This window comes from Cheilinus undulatus, linkage group 9 (assembly GCF_018320785.1).
Source record: "Cheilinus undulatus linkage group 9, ASM1832078v1, whole genome shotgun sequence".
NCBI classification, from domain to species: domain Eukaryota; kingdom Metazoa; phylum Chordata; class Actinopteri; order Labriformes; family Labridae; genus Cheilinus; species Cheilinus undulatus.
In genome coordinates, this window is record NC_054873.1 from 21,455,308 (window position 1) to 21,473,893 (window position 18,586).

General features: G+C 38.3%; 1 protein-coding gene across 2 annotated transcripts in view; it reads right to left on the reverse strand.

Moving 5' to 3' along the window:
- The window catches only part of pkp3a (plakophilin 3a), a 31,507-nt gene extending 13,486 nt beyond the window's left edge, over window positions 1–18,021 (reverse strand). The window contains exons 1-5 of one of the 2 annotated variants that reach the window (XM_041796715.1): window positions 17,902–18,021; window positions 13,560–13,731; window positions 4,910–5,001; window positions 3,196–3,917; window positions 348–471 (exon numbers count right to left, since the gene is read on the reverse strand). In XM_041796715.1, the coding sequence (XP_041652649.1) occupies window positions 348–471; window positions 3,196–3,917; window positions 4,910–5,001; window positions 13,560–13,731; window positions 17,902–17,910 (1,119 nt within the window). In that variant the 5' untranslated portion in view covers window positions 17,911–18,021. Of the gene's footprint in view, window positions 1–347; window positions 472–3,195; window positions 3,918–4,909; window positions 5,002–13,559; window positions 14,240–17,901 lie in introns of those variants that run through there. The other variant, XM_041796714.1, reaches the window with a different exon arrangement.
- Window positions 18,022–18,586: the final 565 nt, after the last annotated feature.

Genomic DNA, 18,586 nt, shown 5'->3' on the forward strand with positions numbered 1-18,586 from the left:
TTAACAAAACTCAGCTCATAAGAGGCTGTACGATCAGAGCTGAAAATAACTTTGACAAGTACTGAGCACAGAGCCAAATCAGGCAACTGACCCACTATAAGATAAGGGTTTTAATCTCTACTGCATGTCTGCCATTCACCACCTATTCAGGTCAGAGTCCAGCTAAGTTTACAACAAGAGGCAAATTGAGCAACATGTGAAGCAGAAGGAAACCTGTAGCTATGTCATGCCACCAGAAAGATGCCTTTGTTTGTTTAATTTACATAGCTAGGTTTCTCAGGGAGCAGCTGCAGAGGATTGAGCATGCTCAGATAAGTTCTAATCAGAGGTTTCATCGGTAGAATTACCTCATTCTTGGCCTCGCTGTCATTGTAACACTCGTGTTGAATGTAGGCAGCACCGAGGACCTGCAGCTCAGGGTCAGGCTCGCGCAGGTTCTGCACAGCAGTCTGCATGTCCAAAGAGTTGATCCTGTCGGAATAACAAACAAACACAATTCAACCAGAGAATTTTAAACATTTAATTATGCAATTACACAGCTGCTATGCATGGTAGCACAAAATATCTTTCGAATGCCAGAATGAAAAGCAACAGAGGGACCACAGTAATTATCCAAAGATGATTTGTTTCTGGTCTGCAGAGCTGAATATCTTCCAAATCGCACAGTGGTCTACATATCTGCTCAGCTAACCACACGCTGTGGGATGTGTGAAATGTGAGGCCTGAAACTGAGATGCCACACCCAAAACCAGTCCTGCCACTATGCAGCCAACTCCCTATCTGCAGCTATTAGGAAATGCACTGTTCCCATTACACACTCCTTCGCTAAGACCTCCTGACATACTACATAGTGATGTTTCACTGATTATCACTGACGTGCTGAACAAATTCAACAAACTGAGCCAACAGAGTCAACAGAGTGAGTCAGACGGTCATCTCAATCATTCTGAGATAAGATTATTAAAAGATAAGAATAGCTTCATAGTTTTCTTTTTGGCTCCACATCATATAAAATCCCTAAAACCATCATTGTGTCTGTCCATTGTTGTCGTCCAATTGTTCTTCATATAGCTCAGAAATGCTAACAAATATCTACGTAAACCTTGTGTTTTTTTAACAGCTTGTGGCTGTTGTTTTTCACTTGATGTAACTCAATCAAATAGGAGATGTAAGGGGGACTATTTTCAGCTGTGGGTAAATACTCATTTGTTGGGCTGATGAGTATTTACAGAAGCAGAAAAATACACTTGGGATAGCCTCAAAACAAAAATACAACTCCCAAAAGTGAGCTCACTGGTTTATTTTTAGTAGTTTAGGACAACAGAGGTGCTGACGATTAAGCTGCTTTATTTCCAGATTTTCTGGCGCAGGTAATTCTTATTTTCACCGGCAGTTATGGATGGTTTTTAGCTTTTCATATGGTTTGTTGACAGGGAAAAGTTAAAGAGCATAAAGGATGACATAAGGAAGCTATTTTGTTATATCACATGTTTTAAAGCTATAAAAATCTCTCTTTTTAGGATAGACAGCGTCGAAAAGGTCAAAGCTTTAAAACGTGTCAATTCTTTAGTATTTTTTTTTTAATTAAAGGGAAAGCACTGTCTATATTTCTTCAACATGTTTACACGTTTTAGCCTACGTATTTGTGCATTTAAGACAGGGTGCAGGTGTTTTCCTGCACTTTCGGTAAGTAAATCACAAAACATTCAATGCTGGGTGGAAAAACTAGCTTTTGTCTTTGTTGCTGTGGTATCGAAATAAACATCAAAATAGTTTGATTTTTATTAGTATTATATCTAAATTTAAAAATCTGATAGAGTGACCACACAATTGGAGAAAAACACCAGACTTGTGTTTATTTTACTCATCTTATCAAAACAAAAATAGTGCTCTGATTCATTTTTGGGGTTACTGATGTTCACTTATCATTTAAAGACACTAAACACTAAATATTTGTCAGGACTAGTATGAAAATATGAGCCATGTCATAACATGTGGTATTAATTAGGGGTTGATCCATATTAATTTTTTTATTCCAATATTGATTATCATAACATGAATCTGATCACTGTAGCAAATGAGTTAGCAAGGATGTCTGATGATAACTCACAAATGTCTAGACCCACAAGAATTAAATGGTCAGAAACTGATTATGAATTGTCTTACATCTGTTTATTAAAAGCTGATTATAAAATAAGCAAAATTAATAATCTAATACCAGGTCTACTCAGAACTAAAAATGGTACAGGAAAGGCAACAGGAAGTGACGATCTAAGCCACTGCGGCTTCAGTGTGGATTACTTGTTACTCGTCATACGTAGCCAATCAGATATGGTGGCTTTTCCGCTACACTGAGCAGCTTGGTGCTACTTGGTTTGACTCGGCAGGGCTCAGTGCAGCAGGGGATTTGCTTTTTTAACGCAACCGAGCTACCCATCTGAGGGCATGTCTAAAGTTGATGACGCAGTGGTTTGAGTCGATGATGTTAAACAGCTGTGCTTCAGTAAGGATTGTTTTGTTCCCCAAGAAGAAGACCAATTGTTTCTACTTCAGTTTTTCTTCTTCTATTTGTAATTTGGCAGATATTTCAAAGTTTGGTGCAGCGACTTGTGCTTAAGGAGCCTCCGAATGATGACGAACTGTTGTGACATCACCACTGCGCACTTGGAGTCAGGGAAGGTGCACTTTGGCCCTGCTCCAGAGCAGAACCATTCTAACTGTAGCTCCATCTAAGCCCAGCACAGCCAAACAGGTGATGGGAAAGTGATTCAGCATGGCTTGGTTTGGATCAGCACAGCCAAAAAGTCATAGAGGAAAATTTCTGAATAGTGTTGTGGGCAGGGTTTTGGGTAAGACTGTGGTGTTAAACAGAGCCCGAGAGAAGACAATCGAGCCAAAGCAGTGCACTTCTTAATCTAATCTGTAAAATAAAATGCCGGAACAGATAATCATCCAAAATCAGTTGATCCCTCTAATTAAAAAAATACAATTAGAAATAATTAGTGACTGTTTGAGTTGTTAAGTGGTACATCCTATTCTGATTATGGGACAAAGGGGGCGCTCCGTCAGGAAGGAAAAGTTGTTGTGACCTCTGTTGTGTGCGCTGAAAAAGTTGTGCCATTAAAGAAGTATGTTCAACGAGAAGTCGTTGTCATCGTAGATAATGAGCTAACATGAGTTAAGTAAGCTTCTTACGCGCTGAGGTTGCCCGTGCTGGCTCCGACCTCATACTGCCCTCCGAAGATGTCCACTCCCCTCCCCACACTCTGCATGCTTTTGACAGACGTGGTACGGGACAGGGTACCCGGACGCTGCATTATCAGGTTGCCTTGGGAAGCAGAGGACACTCCCTGTGCAATGAATCCTCTGTCCACTCGGTCTATCCCTCCGCCATAGACACCTGAGACCTGCTGTGTGGTTCCAGACATGGATCCCATGCTCATCCGGTTGTTTCGGTTTGTAATCCTGCTGATGGTGCGGTGGGCGGGACCTTTGAAGGAGTGTTGCTGGACAATCTCTGTCTCTCCTGCCATCATCCCTCCACCACGGGAAAGAGTGCCACTGAGAGATCGACGCATGGTTGGGACGTTGTCCCTCATCTGGCAGACGTAGCCGTTGCTGTTGGTTCTGATGAACTGGTTATTGATGGTGGCGTCCCGGTCTGACACTAAGCTTCCAGCGTCGCTGCCATCCACAACCCAGGTATTTCCCTGTGCCCTCATTGTGGGCATGGACATGGTTTCTTGTGTCCTAGGAATGCCTTGGTAGCCCCCCATGCGTATGTCTTCTTGGTAATAACTACCACCTCCACCACTGAAGCCACCGCCTCCACCCCCGACACTGATCTTGTGGAACTGGGCAAGGTCAGGGCCGGCAGACCGGGCACTGAAGCCCATCTTCTGAGATATACGAGGACCCTGGAGACACAGGAAGACACCACAGTTACAATCAAATGTGTGATATGTGAAATTCATTAGTTCATTCATTAGTATGTAGTCAGTGTACTGTAGGTGTAGAGGAAGCTGTTGTGAGTCACTGCATATCAACAAAAACTGCTACTAAATTTGTCAACAAGGATGTTACTAACAGTCAGGAAACAGAGGTCATACCATCTTTTTTGGATGGGACAGCTGAGAGAGAGAGACAGGAAATTTGGGGAGAGAAAAAAGGGGAAGGCATTCACCAAACAGCGCCAAGACTGGGATTTGATTCTGTGACTGGTGACCAGAGAACTATTGCCTCTGAATATGGGGGCCTGCTCAAACCAGCACTCTTAACGGACACCTTTTAAGTATATTAAGTGTGATTAATTTCCAGCCCTAATGAAACAATACAACTCATGAAGGAGAGGAGAGATTAATGTTTTAAACAGTGGGGTTGCCAGACTTTCTTGTATTTGATACTTTTCAATACCAGCTGTTGAAGAGAGCTTTAACTTTATTGATAGATCATGTTAAAAACAAAAGCTTTGCAATAATTGTTCATCAAAAACAAGAAAGTTCTGTTGTTTGGGAATCAAAATAGGTAATGATATTTTTACTAGCAACATATCCAAGTTAAAATTATGGTACATACAACCCTAAAATAAAACATCCTATCATTTAAGAGCATGTTGAAAATGTCTGTTTAGCTCAGAACTCAAACACCTGTCTCTCACAGTTGAATCATTAAAATCAAGGAATCTAGAAGGAGGACTTGAAAACCCTGAGCTGATCTCATCGCAGCCTCCTGTGAAATACCACACGTACTGAGTCCAGGCTGACCCATCCTGACACCAGCAGAGGGGTGGTGACTGTGCTCTGGGTTTTTTTTTTTTTACAGCGTCTATTTAAGTCACACATTACATGATCAGCTGATTATTTCCACAGGATGTGCTAATGCATGCTGAGTGTAAGATAATGCTGCTCACCATTGTTTTGGAGCCCGAGTACATGTAGGAGGATCTAGTGGTGAAGCCCGGGTTGTAGGTCTGGTATCTCATTGTTGAAGATCCGCCAAAGTCTGGAAGGAAGCAGAGACACAGAAAAAGTCATTAACACTTACATCTCACAGCTACAGAATATTTGTGAAGCTTAAATGGAAGACAAAAAAGTCTGTTACAACCTTTTGATTTAGCATTAAACAGACAATAAATGACATGTTCATGCTTACGTCTTACTTTTTAAGTCTTTTCAAGCTACATGAAACTGTTCTTGCAGATAATTTTGGTTGATACTGTTGAACAAAAATAACAATGAAAATTTAACACCGGGCTCTCTAAATAACATGATGAAATCCCATTAAAAGCTCTCAAGAAAAAAAAACCTGCAGCTGATACATACTTTTCCATTTTTTTGCAAGAAAGGATGTCTGAGGTGTCATCAGTCTGGAAGCTTGAATCAGCAGCTGATTGTGTCTCTGATGTTTACGTAAATGACTACTGAGAGGTCAAGAGTGCATGACAATTCAACTAACATGTTATTAGCAAATTCTGAGGTCATCCATCAGCAAAGACAAATGTTGGGACTTTTATTTTATTGGTTTTAATTCACACAAGGACGGTAGTCGATCAGAAGAATTTAAAGAAAAACATGGACTCTTTGAAAGTTGTTTGTAAAGCCAGCCTATAACATATGTAGAAAATAAAGCATGAGGTCAACCATGAATGGTCAAGGAAAAAAATAAGAAAATTCCAATGTTTCCAAAAAGATCAGCATTTATTTATGTTCCTTTCATTTTCATTTAATTTCAAGTAATTATATCTGAAACTGTCTTCATCATCTAGCATTTCTTCTCTTTGGTTTTATGAAAAGCAAACAAGTAAAAGTGTGGAGAATGTTCTGAATGTACGAAATGCCACAATGATGGTAGATTTAATCTCAGCATGGCGGCTTTAACAAGGTGTCACGCCTGTTTTATTTCCAACAATGACCTACATGAAAGACATACTGTACTGTTTGAATAGCAGGTGTCAGGTAGCACTGGGGACTAAATATTCAATGGTAAACAGCAGGACCTGACCAGTCACCATCTCCGAGTCTCTGGTTACTCTTCACTTCGAGAGCAGCAGCACATCTAACACACAAAGACACGCACTCGACCGTCACAACACAGAGTGTGTGAATGCTTTGCTCTAAAAACGGCAGAAAGAGTGACCTGACGGGGAAGAGGTGACTGTGATGGCAGCCATCAAAGAAAATGTTCATCAAGACAGCAGGCTAAGGCGACAGCTTACTGATTTCAGTGTGAACCAAAGGCATGTCCTACAAAACAACCACACAATGTCTAATTGGTTATGTAATTCTTAATCTTGTTGCAAAAGATTTTCATTGGAATTAATTAAAAATCCTATCACTTACTTAAAGATCAGAGAAACAGACTTGGAGAGAAATATTATTGCTGTCCTGACAGGGATACAAACTTACAAAAAAGACTCTCAAAACCGGCCCATATATGGCTAAAACCTTTAGCCAAATGCTGACACATCTGCTTTCAGGTAGGAGAAATAAGCCTTTGAGGTGTGGTAAGGGAAAGTTCCTTCCAGTTTAGCAGGAAGAAAAAATGCTCATCTATCTTATGAAATCAACATATTTTAGTCAAATCAACACCTAAATTTATCAAAGTGGTTTCAGTGTCCAAACACATGAAGTTACTACAATTCAAACCATGTGCTAATAATTTTCTGTTTGGTTAAAAAAGGTCAGAATGTGCAGTGAATGTTGTTTACAGACGCTCACAAATAACATCACTCACTTCTTAAAATGTTTAACTTGATGTTCAGAGATTAAAGCAGGAGCTGCATGTAAAGGCTTATTTTTGATGAGCTAGCATATTGCATGCACAGATGGTAAAGTGTGATTTTGCTGTTTTTAGTAGGAAACGGTCAGTAAATAAACTTGGGTGACCGACCCAAGTATCATCAATATGGGAGAAACACTGAAATATTTACCATTTATTAACCTCAACCTACTGCAAACATGTAACCTGTTTTGTCATCCTTTCTGCAACATGGTCAAAAGATTTCCTGTTGACCTTTTAAAAGTGTCAGATGAAAAATTGTCTTTGTTCCCTGATGTGATGAGTCAGGATGCAAGCATTTGTTATTAAGCACTAAACCTAAATCCTGGTAAACTATTGTGTTAATACTAGGACTGGGCAATTAATCAAAATTTAGATTAAATCACTTAAATGGCTGCTACAATTTTCAAATCCTAGATTGTGCAATTTTTTTTTACCTGAAATCTGTGTAAAAAAATACCGTTTTATATGTTCTGTTATTTTCTAGAATAGTTTTCAATAAACCCTACTTTCCTAATTTTTATACGTTTTTGTTTATTAGACAGGAATAACAGAAACAATCACTCCTTCCATAAAACAATTCATACTGAAATTTCAACATGAGTCAAAATCATAACAATCTGATATTTTTCCGAGAGCTTAGTGATTTAGAAGAAAATGTTAAGCCTTCGTTAAATCTGTTGTGTTGGTTATAATAATGAATCATTTATTCCTTGTACTTGCTCAAAAATGCACAAGAAAAGGAACATAAAAATCAATCACACAGCAATGTTGGGGAAAAAACGCAATTAGATTTTTTTTTCCCAGCTCTCCAGTTAAGCTCTAGTCAATACCAAGGCTATTATAGTTAACTAAAACTAACTAAATAACTAAAACTAAAATGTAAAAATCATTTGAGTTAACTGAAACTAAATAAAAACTAAGCTTTACAAATAAAACAAAAGTTAACTAAAACTGTATTGTGTGCAAAACTAACTAAAATTAAATAGAATCAGGGACAAAATCTCCTCAGTTTCAGTTTTTGATACTAGCATACTGACTGAAATGAACACCCAAGCCTGGAGAGAGAAACTGCCTGATTTAAATGAAGACAGCTTCACACAATGGTCATTTTAGGTCTTGAGTTGTATACCAACATTGAGATTGAATAATTATAGTGAAAAGTGAAGAGCCCCTTTGGATGTTGCCAAAGCAGGTATCCCACATTGCCGACAAAATTAAAACTAACACTAAAACTAATAAAAACTAAACTATAACTAAGGATTTTTGCAAAATAAAAACTAAACTGAACTAAAAAAAAACAGCAGTAAAAAACGAAACTGAAATTCAAAACAAAAGGTAAAAACTAAACAAAAATTAAAACTAATGAAAAATCCAAAACCATTATAACCTTGGTCAATACTATGAATCTTTTGCAATGTTCTGAAAGGTGTGCCAGAGCACAGCAGCACCTTTAAACACATTCATAGTCATACTGCAACAGTAGGACATTAACATGTCTCTGTCTTTCAATCAGAAATAAACTGTGCTTTAGATCAATGATATTTAAAATAATAATTCTGATGTTAAGCATGCTCACCAAGTGGGTAAACACCTTTACTTACCATGTTAGCATGCTATCATCTGCTAATTAATAATAAATGCTATTAGGACTTCCAGGTTTCCTTGGTGTTTTGTTTCACAACAAAGGGGTCTTTGTGATATAGATATGCATCAAAGGGACAGGCTGGGAGTTAAACCTGCACCCCATCTGTAAACTGTAGCCTCAGTAAATGTGGTGCCTTCTTTTAAAATGAGCTACACCTGCACCCAGATGAAAATCAAATCATGGTCTGATGATGGTACTGCATAAAGTTTACCAATTACTTTATCAAACATCCCGATTGAGAAACAGTGTAACTATATAAAAAGCAAGTTAGATGTCTGTGCAGCACAAAAAACAAGCCGATCCACCACAAAACAGCTCATCCTTCATGGATGATTAATAAAATGGGACTGAAAATAATTGTCTTATCAGTGCATTTTGGATCAAAGTGTAGAGGGAGGAACACACCCGTTCCTTTCACCACAAAGAACAATCTAACAGGTGACCTGCTGACAGTGTTTGAACAACTACAAAGCTCCTTCAAGCTGTGGCAGGAGATGTGAACAAGATGTCAATATCGAATCCAGGCCACACTGATCATATTTCAAAACTAACTAAGGTCTGCCTCGAGGGAGCTCAAACACTCAGTGATGTCAGAACGCTGACCTAACTTCAACACAAGCTCAGCTAAAACAACCAAATAGTTTAAGAAAACAAAGACAGTTTTCTAAGAGCTTCCGAGCTACAAGTTCATCTCTGTTGACTTTTAGTAGGTTTTACACTCCTTATCTAAGCACAAAGAAGCAGAGAACTTCCTACACTTAAAAAGCACATGAGCACACACACGAGCACGCAAAAACCAGTTGGTAAAGACCGCCACCGATGCGTCTCTTGGCCTGTCCCCAACCCAACCGCGGCAACGCCTAACACACCTTTACAATGCAGCAAACACACCTTAAAACCTCCGTTAGCGATAAACTTTCAACATTTTTTCTCTTCTGTTGTCTAATTCAAAACCAACTTGAAGCCAAGACTTCCCACACATGTACAGTCTTATTCCCGCTCTCAGTTTCTGCTCAGACTTGTCCATCTGCGAAAACGGATAAATTACTCCTATGAATTTCCCTGAGATAGCATGATGCTTCTCTTGCGCATCTTCTGGGTGTTTTGTGGCACACATAATGAGCTTCCACAAGCCACTAAAATGATAGCTGTTGTTTTCTGAGGAATTCTTCTCTCCCTCTAGTGCAGGTTTCAAAAAGATGATGGACACAACGTGGCAGCATTTTATGACTGGCTGTACGTTTCCCTCCAGGCACAGCCCAGGGCAATGGACTTAAACAGAGATAACAAAACATCCCACTGAGTCATGTGCTCATACATTGTGGCCATGTTTGAGGTGGAAGAGGTAACTGACAACTGAAATGACGGCAGAACAAGACAGTGACCCACTTAGCAAAGGTGTTATGTCCTTTTCTACATTCCAGTCATTAAACTGGCACGAACAGTATGTTTGTTTCAGTTGAGGCAGGTATTGTTGGCGCCTCTGGGAAATACTTAAACTTGAAAAATGAGAAACTATTCTTCTTCTACCACAAAGACTGAATCTAGAGGTCAAAGCTGCTCTGCCCGCACACTGTAGTTTAAGGGGGATCACAATGAATTATGGGACAAGAAGGAATGTCCTCATGCATCGCACAACAACAAGAAGGCAGGAGCAGGGTTTTAGTCGGCACACACTCAGTGCTCTGTATTTTAACACTTATTCTACTCCTTAAATATAAAATCATCAAATATTTTAAGCTAAGATATTTTTTTGAAACCACATGCTTTTAACTTTGCAACCTCTGTTATTTAAATTATCAACAATATTGAAAAGTACCGAGCTTTTACAAACATCTGTTTAAGATAGGGTTGTGGAATATTATTGGCATGATATCCATATCGGCAGATGTTAGCTAGCAATGTTACGGTGTCATTTAGCAGACAATTTCATCAAAAGTAGAGGGGGGTCTGGCTGGAGACCGTGCATCGCTGATGGCCACTCTCACGGACATTTCATCTGAGACGCCGTATATCTCAAAGGAATTTTCATATTTTTGCTGGTACCATGTATTTCAAGTTTTAGATTTTTTTAAATTAAACTTTATCCATAAACAAAGTCTGGCAGTTACACTCCTGAAATAATCCCACTGCAAACATAAATACCTGAGCAGCATTTCATTAATAAAACAAACAAGGTCAGAGATCTAATCCAGGAATAAATAATGTGTAGATATGTTTTTTTAAGTAGTTACATGAATGACGGCTTGGTTAAGCTTTGTTAGCTTTAGCTGACAGCCTCAAGTTGATTGGTCAATTAATTGGTCGATGACCTCATGTCCAACCAAAATCCAATGGGTTGAACAATCGCACGTGCTGGAATTGGAAGAACCCATTTTTTGCAGGGGGGAGAAGGGAGACGTCATGTGTTTTTATTTTTTCAGTTATCTAGTGTTACAAAATATAATTTATAAAAAAATAACTATGAATATAACTATTCAAATACAATTTACCCGTGCCTTTAAGGGTAAGTTATTACAAGTTAAATACCCAGACAGTCAAACCAGCGTCACCAGGACCCTCCCACCTTAGAGGAGAGCAAAGCCTGTAAAGCACGTTTATACTTCATTTCCCCTTAATCGACAACATGTCGAAAAAGTCAGCAGTGTGGCAACATTTTGTTAAAAAGGAGTATTATTTAATTACAACATAAGGTGGTTATACTGCAAAAATATTAAGATTTTTCAGTTAATTTTGGGCTCATTTTGAATTTTAATTACCACCTAAAAGCACGGACTGTATTGTCAGTGTTAAATTGGATGTAGAAATAACATGAAGGCATGAAGGTTTGTTTGGTTTTTTTGGTCCGTCCCAAGACCAATCGATTAATTGATGATCTGGCGTGATTTTAGTCTACCAAGTTTTTCTTTGGTTGACTACAGCCCTAAACTTCACTAAATAAGCCAATAAATAAGTGCAAGTTTAGCAACATGAGCTTTAGCTAATGTAGCTAAAGTAAACGTAGCTACTAAGACAATGAACATACGTAGCTTACATAGCTGCTTTGTGAGCTTAACTTAGCTACGGTTGCTGCATTGCCCTTTTATCTATAGCTAACATGAGCTTCAGCAAAGGTAGCTAAAGCAAACTTAACTACACAGATAAGGTAGATATGTAGTTTACAGATGCACTTTGTGAGCTTAGGTTAGCTCTGTGAGGCTACATAGCTCTGTTAGCCCAGAAGCTTCGTTAGCTATGTGGCTACCTTATCTACATAGTTTACAGAGTTACCGTAGCTATATAATCTATGCTGGCCACGTTAGAATGTTTTCATGAAGGACGAGCTTTTTTCCTGTAAGCAGACTGTTTACTCAGCTTTATGAAACATTTTGTAATCAGGATTTGCAGATCAGGTTTTTAACTTTTGGTATCCTAACCATTACCTTAACCTGAAACGGAAGTTTATTCCAATTAATTTTAAAAGTTTTAGCGTGTATATCTGTTCTGAGATATACAGGATCTCAGATGAATGGTACTGAGAGTGCTATTGTTGCTAAAGTGAGGTATCCATGGCATTCAGGACCTTGCCCATGGTCCACCAAAAGTTACTAATCAGTATCAGCAGATATGAAAATTTCTGCCAATACTTACAACTGTTATATTTGGCCTAAATCAGCTGTAAATATGGATATAATGTATATGAATACATTGTGGAGTTGTTGGTAGTATTTCTGTAAAATTAATGTTGTCAGTGTATTTGTGTATGGGTTTTCCCTGCAATTTTTATACTTAAAAAACAATGAACTATCCAAAAATAGTTGCCTAGGAGTTCTATGTTTGTAGTAGAGGTATTGAAACATAATTTAATGTTTACTTGATCATATCAAAGTTAAAACATCTGCTATCTTGACAGCTCTGCTTAAATGTGTCACGACAAGCAAGAAATCTAACCCCAAGCTTTCCTGGAACCTCCACTGCTTACGTAACAATCATACCCTGGCTGACTTTGTCTCAGACAGACGGTGTTTGACAACATGATGTTTTTTTCACCAGACGACACAACAGCTGGTTCTCACGACACCGTAGCAGGTATCTCCAGAACCCTCACCTCTTAAAGCTGAGTAAGACCTGAAACCCAACCTGGCAGACAGAGGGAGGCTTTCATGTCAGTCTGCTATCAGGGGGAGTCCGTGAAAGCGGTGCTTGTTTGGGCCTGTTACACATTAACTCTTTCTCATGAGCAGGTACACAGAGATATAGGATCACTGCTGCTGAACCAGGATTCAGCTCAGGTTCATCTGCTACAAATCTGCAGAGCAGCTGAACTGACAGATTCCCAGATGAGCAGAAGAGAATCAAGTCCAGAGGAATGCAGCAGGGATGAGCACACACACACACACAAACACCCAACACAGACAGAAACACACACAGAAGAAAGCAAAAGAAAGCTCACTCTTTCATAAGATAGTGAAAACTGCCTGATCTGAGTCACTTTGGCTTCCAGCAAAAGAACTAAAAAGAGAAAGTAACCTCTAAGCCAAAGGGAATTGTTTGTTGATAGAGAGATGATTATTATTTGTCTTTAGGACTAAAATTTGTTTGTTGTCCTTAATAATGTATGATAATCTGACGTCATCTAGCTTTCAACTCAGAAAACTTTGCAAAAGGTTCATGGGATGTAACCTTTGAACACTGCCTGGGGAAAGGTATTTATTTATTTATGATAAAAGGAGGCTCAATGTTTGGTGTAATTCCAATAAGGAAACACCTGTCTTGGTTATACTGAAATATTTTTAAAATACAAACAGGAATAAAACAGAGCAGATATGAGGAATTTCCAGTATTTGATGTTTTATAGCACAGTTCCTCACTGGAGCCCCTTGGAAAAAAAAGAAAAAAACCCTTTGTTTGGAGTAAAGCCAAAGAAAGCAGGGCTGGACGACTTAGCAGTCCGCTAGGGGCTTCAGTAATGTTTATAGCACGAATAATTAACATGCTATTAAGCTATAAAGCTCAGAGAGTGGTCACACGCTGTCACCTGTAGCTGTACCTGACGTCAGGAGACGTAAGGTACTTTCAAAATGACTTTTAAACTGTTAGCGCTCTTAACACAGAAATACTCTCAATAAGACAAGAGAAACTTGTTGGTGTTTACCTGACATGGCGTAGTTCGAGGCTGACCCATTCTGACGCGGAAGTGTGGACTTCTCCGCGAGCCTCATCTGGACCTGCTGCTGCACGCGCCGCGCTCTGGACTGCTCGTCCGACATCGAACCCCCATTTCCCAAGCCGGACGGGAGCCCGTAGGTGGTGACCGAGGTGTTGGGCTGTAAAGCGGACAAGAAGACAGTATCTGAGGCCACGGTAGTCATGGTGAGAAGTGAAGAAGACGAGAGACGCGGTGAGGGCGTCCGGACAGGACAGTAGTGAGGGCTGTTTGCGCAGCCGATAGTATCTGGAAGGACAACTCAGCGCGAGCTCAGCTGCTCTACAGCACGAGGAGGAGGAGCCTTGCGAGCTGAAATTAAACTACCTGACCCACAGGTGGTGCTTCTTCTGCTTTGTTTGTTTTTTAGGACATGATGCCCCTCTAACGTTGCATGACTATCTCACCCCTGTAAAAATCCTCTTGAATTTACATTCTTTAAAGTCCAGCGCCTCACAAAACTAACATTTTTTTCTGCTCTTTGCTCTGATTTACAGTTAGGCACTCTTGTCTTAACATGCCCTGTTTCCTTCAAGAGCCTCAAGATGAAGTTCTCTTTTAGGAAAGAATCACAGAGCTCGTTAGTCACATTGCTGTCTGCTGTGGAACCCTAGTTATGCCACTAATAAAATAATATATGATATTAGATATATTATAAGAAAAAATTAGTCGCTGTAATCTGGATAGCAGTCATAATTGTCAAGAAAGAAAGTCATAATGTTTAGATGAAAAGCCACAGTTATGGGAAAAAATGTCAAAATTATTTGATTAAAAACCCTAATTATGAGGAAAACAAGTCTTAATTATTATCTCATATCACTAACTTTTTCCCTCAAAGTTCTGCCTTTATTTTTTATAGTTTTTAATTTCAATAATATTTTTTACTATATCTCAGTTCTCGATGATAAGGCTTCTCCTTATCATTTCTTAACTTTCTTTTGTTCTCTTTAATTCTGCTTTAATACAGCCTTAAATCTTGAATAAAATGTTATTTTTCTCCACTCAAATCTTGTGTTCTACTCTTCACTTCAGAGGAAAAACGTTTTTAAGGTTTTTTTTTCTCTTGTAGAATAAAAAACAAAAAAAGAAAAAAGTATTTGTCATAACTCATCTTGTAAAAATATGATTACATTATTACAGAAAAAAAAAACAACTGTATAAAGCAGTTAGCTCCTCCAACAGTAAAATGGAAAATAATACCAACATTAAAAGGTGCTATCATCTAAAGCATTGTATTTATAATATCAAAATGAAACAATATTTTATCATAAATCAATAATTTAGTCTTTACTGTGAGTGCTTCTTGATTACTTAAATAGGCTAAACCTCTCTAATTATATACAGTATCTTAACTTTGCTAAAGTTGTCATTGCAGATCTTTAACTTGAAACAGTATTTTTTTTCTATTGTATTATTATTCCTATCAATTTTTTAAATTCTGTTTAAAATCTTGGAGAGGGAATTTGCTTTGTAAGTACAAAATGAGGATTTTAATCCATCTTATGTGGGCCAATGCGGCTACTGTGTTGAAAAAATACAACATTCATCTAAATCTTTTTAAAGCATGAAAGAGTGAAAGTGAGTGTGTGATCTAACTGGATGAAATACTGTAGCTGTTAGTCATTCATTTGCGTGTAAGAGCCTGTGATTAAAGTCAGAGGAGTTAAACAGAAGGCAATAATGAGGTCAGACTTTCTGTATGTAGTTAGTCATTTATCTAGAATACACCAGTACTACGATGACACGGATCATCCAGTGTTACAACACCGCTGTCTACAGTGGTGGGATCTAACCAAATACATAAACACAAGCTATTAAATAATTTCAGATTATTATAGATTAGCCATACTTTTATCCAAAGTGATTTTATTCATATTCAAGAGTGTTCACAATGTGGGTGGTCCTTTAAACTAAACCTAGACCTCATAGTGATTTCATGACCTGCACTAAAGGAGAAGAACCTCTGACAACTTTACAGGGAACTTTTGATCCCCACAATAACTTGTTGAGGTACTTTACCATACCACAAAGAGGCGAATGTTAGCCAGAAGGCTGGCACCAATGTTACTGATCCAACACACATGTGTTGATATAAATGAATCAACATCTATGGAGGGTCCATTTACTGGGCTGTTCTAGTGTCCAATCATTTCTGTCAGCAGCCTGCATGCATCCATAAGGTTTATTTTAATCTGTGATTATGAGTCAATTTCTCATTTGATAAAGTACCTTGTTGTCACAAGAAAAACACCACTGTTACCTTAAGATGAAAGGTTAACTTAGTACAAATCTTATAGCTAACCCTTTAGCTGTCATTACAGGAAACTGGAAAAAACATCAAATGTATGGATGAATTTTTTCTTAGGGCTTCCATATATTTAATGTTAGCCATTATACTGTCATTGTATTGACCTAAATAATATTTTCGATTTGACTACAGACACGTCAGTACATGACTTTTGTCGTTTTAAAAAAAAAACAACAACAACTCAATGCTGTTCTTTGTTCTTCTTTTAACAAAGAAATGTCATCAAGTTCTGATAAAACCGTTGCTTTAGCAGCATCCACGCTTATGTTGTCCTCCATAATTGCAACAGTCTCTTGTTGCTGCTTGCCTACGTCACGACTTGCCGCACCCGAAAGTACTGCCCCTCGTCGCTGATTGAAGTTTTGCAAGATGGATTCGCCAGTGAGAAACACAGAAACGTGCTTATCCATCTACTTTGCAAGGTTAACTCAAAACTACTTTTGGTAAAACCACCCGAGGTAACACCATCATCAATTGTGCGTTGTGGTTGCCTCCCACAGGCAGGGTTCCTCTAACTGAGTCAGTAACTTCATTCATGGTGCACAAGGGTCTAATGCCCAAAGGCATCCTGGGAAAACTGCAAATTTAGGGATAATTTTCAAATAGCTTGTAAAATGACAAAAAAAAAAATACTTAGAATAATTGAGTACTGTTAACTTAAAACTAAAACTGTGTTCTATTAGCTGAAATAGCTACTTTGGATTTTTCAGTTAACACAACTCCTTTTTAACAGTCTTTGGTGATCAGTTTTAAAGTGTGTGTGTGATATTTTAAGGATGTTTAGCCGAGGCTAATAGTCCTACTTCTGTTTCTCATTTCTTCTTTATGTAGCTAAATTTTCACCAAATTAAAGAAAAAAAAAACACTGAGTTTATAGGAAAGAGCTATACAGGCAATAATTTAAAATGCATTCTTGTGTAACAACAACACAACTTTAAAAAGTACAATATCATGAACACCTTTGTGACACGATGAAATGTAACTCAAGATACCATCTGACAAAACCTTGTTTTAGGGTAAAAAATATATCCCTAAACCTTCTGTTTAGTAAACAAAGCACTTATTTCTTATCTTAGCATATGGTCATGTCAACCTCTCCCTTTTTAACATCCAAATATGTTTTCACATTTATTTTGTATGATTTACTGTGAAATTACTTTATTACCCTTTTGTGCAACCACTGGATAATGCGGTCCCTTTAAAATAAGATTTAATATATATTTTTACTTTAAGTCACAGTGTGCAGTGAAGCCCTTTGAGCTCAGAGTAGTTTGAGAGCTTTCTTCTGACAAATTGGCTTTAAGTGATTGTAAGCTCAATTTGGTGAATGACATGACGCTTGGATGAATAGAGGACTGTTACAGGGTGTGGCACATCACAGGCTATTATTATGTTGGAGCCACACCTCAGTTTTATCAGGTTTGTTTTATTTGAGCTTATGACTCACGGCAGTGATATGAAAGCACTATGAATCATGGGTAAATGCTACATGTCTGTCTACCTTTGCGGTTGAAGGTTAAAAAATGAACTGCTGGAGCGGATTGCTTTCTAATAGGATCAAATTATCTAAAACATTCACTGTTCAAATTAGTTAATGTACAAGATTTCTGCCTGACTACTCTCTTTTGTTTTGCTGCGTTTGATCAGAAAACAAGAAATGAGCTGTAGTCTGTCTGAGGGTTATGTACTCAGCTTAACATTTACAGAATTTGTAGAATCAAGTCAATCAATCAAACAGATTTACACTCTACATGATATAGTACAATATCTGCGGGAGCGACTTCCTCCTTTATCCTTAAACCTGAGAAAAAAAATTCTTCCTTGTCTAAGCAAGTTAAAAACAATCACAGCTTCACTTTTCAAACACTTAATCCAGCTCATAAACTTCTCTAGAAAATTATTTTCATTGATCAATCTATAAAGCAATTATTGTGTGATCAAGTGGATAAATTATCTCAAAGAGTGTCATACATTTGGACTCACCATTACCATTGAAGTGTGATTGATGTTGCTGTAGGGTTGTATCCTCTTCAAAGTGGTGAACCTGCTCGTCTGTGCAGGTGTTCCTATCTGGTGGGAAATTAGAAAGAATCAAAAGTTATAGTCGCAGACTACGCCCTGAAATGATCACTGCAGGTACATGCAGGGCAAATCAAAAACAAAGAGATGAGTCAAAGGAGGGAATGACACCACAGGGTGTGTACAGCCACACATGGCAGACAGTCTCACACAGGATGGGGCTCATTAAGATGTTTAGTTTTTACTGAGATGGATGGTCTTAAAGGGCAGTGAAGGGAAGTTTATAACATTTGCTGTAAACTTATTAAAGCGTATGTTAATGAATGATAAAGCTAATATTTATACTATACTACAGCATATCTCTGGTGACTGAGTCAGCAAATCAACATCAACTGTTTGTCTTGCTCAGAGGGACAGATATCAGCCTTAGGTTATTGACTCAGGGTAATGTGTGTCTGTGTGTGTGCAAATGTGCGTCAGAGAGAGTGATTGCATGAGAGCGAGAGTGACAACCTTGTTCTTCCTGCTGTCTCGTTCATAAGGGTTCAACTGTCTGTCTGTGTAAAACCAAGCATATAGACACCAATAAAGGGAAAATGGAGTAATGGATATAATAGACTTTAAGGAGTTAGAATGAAAAATGTTCACA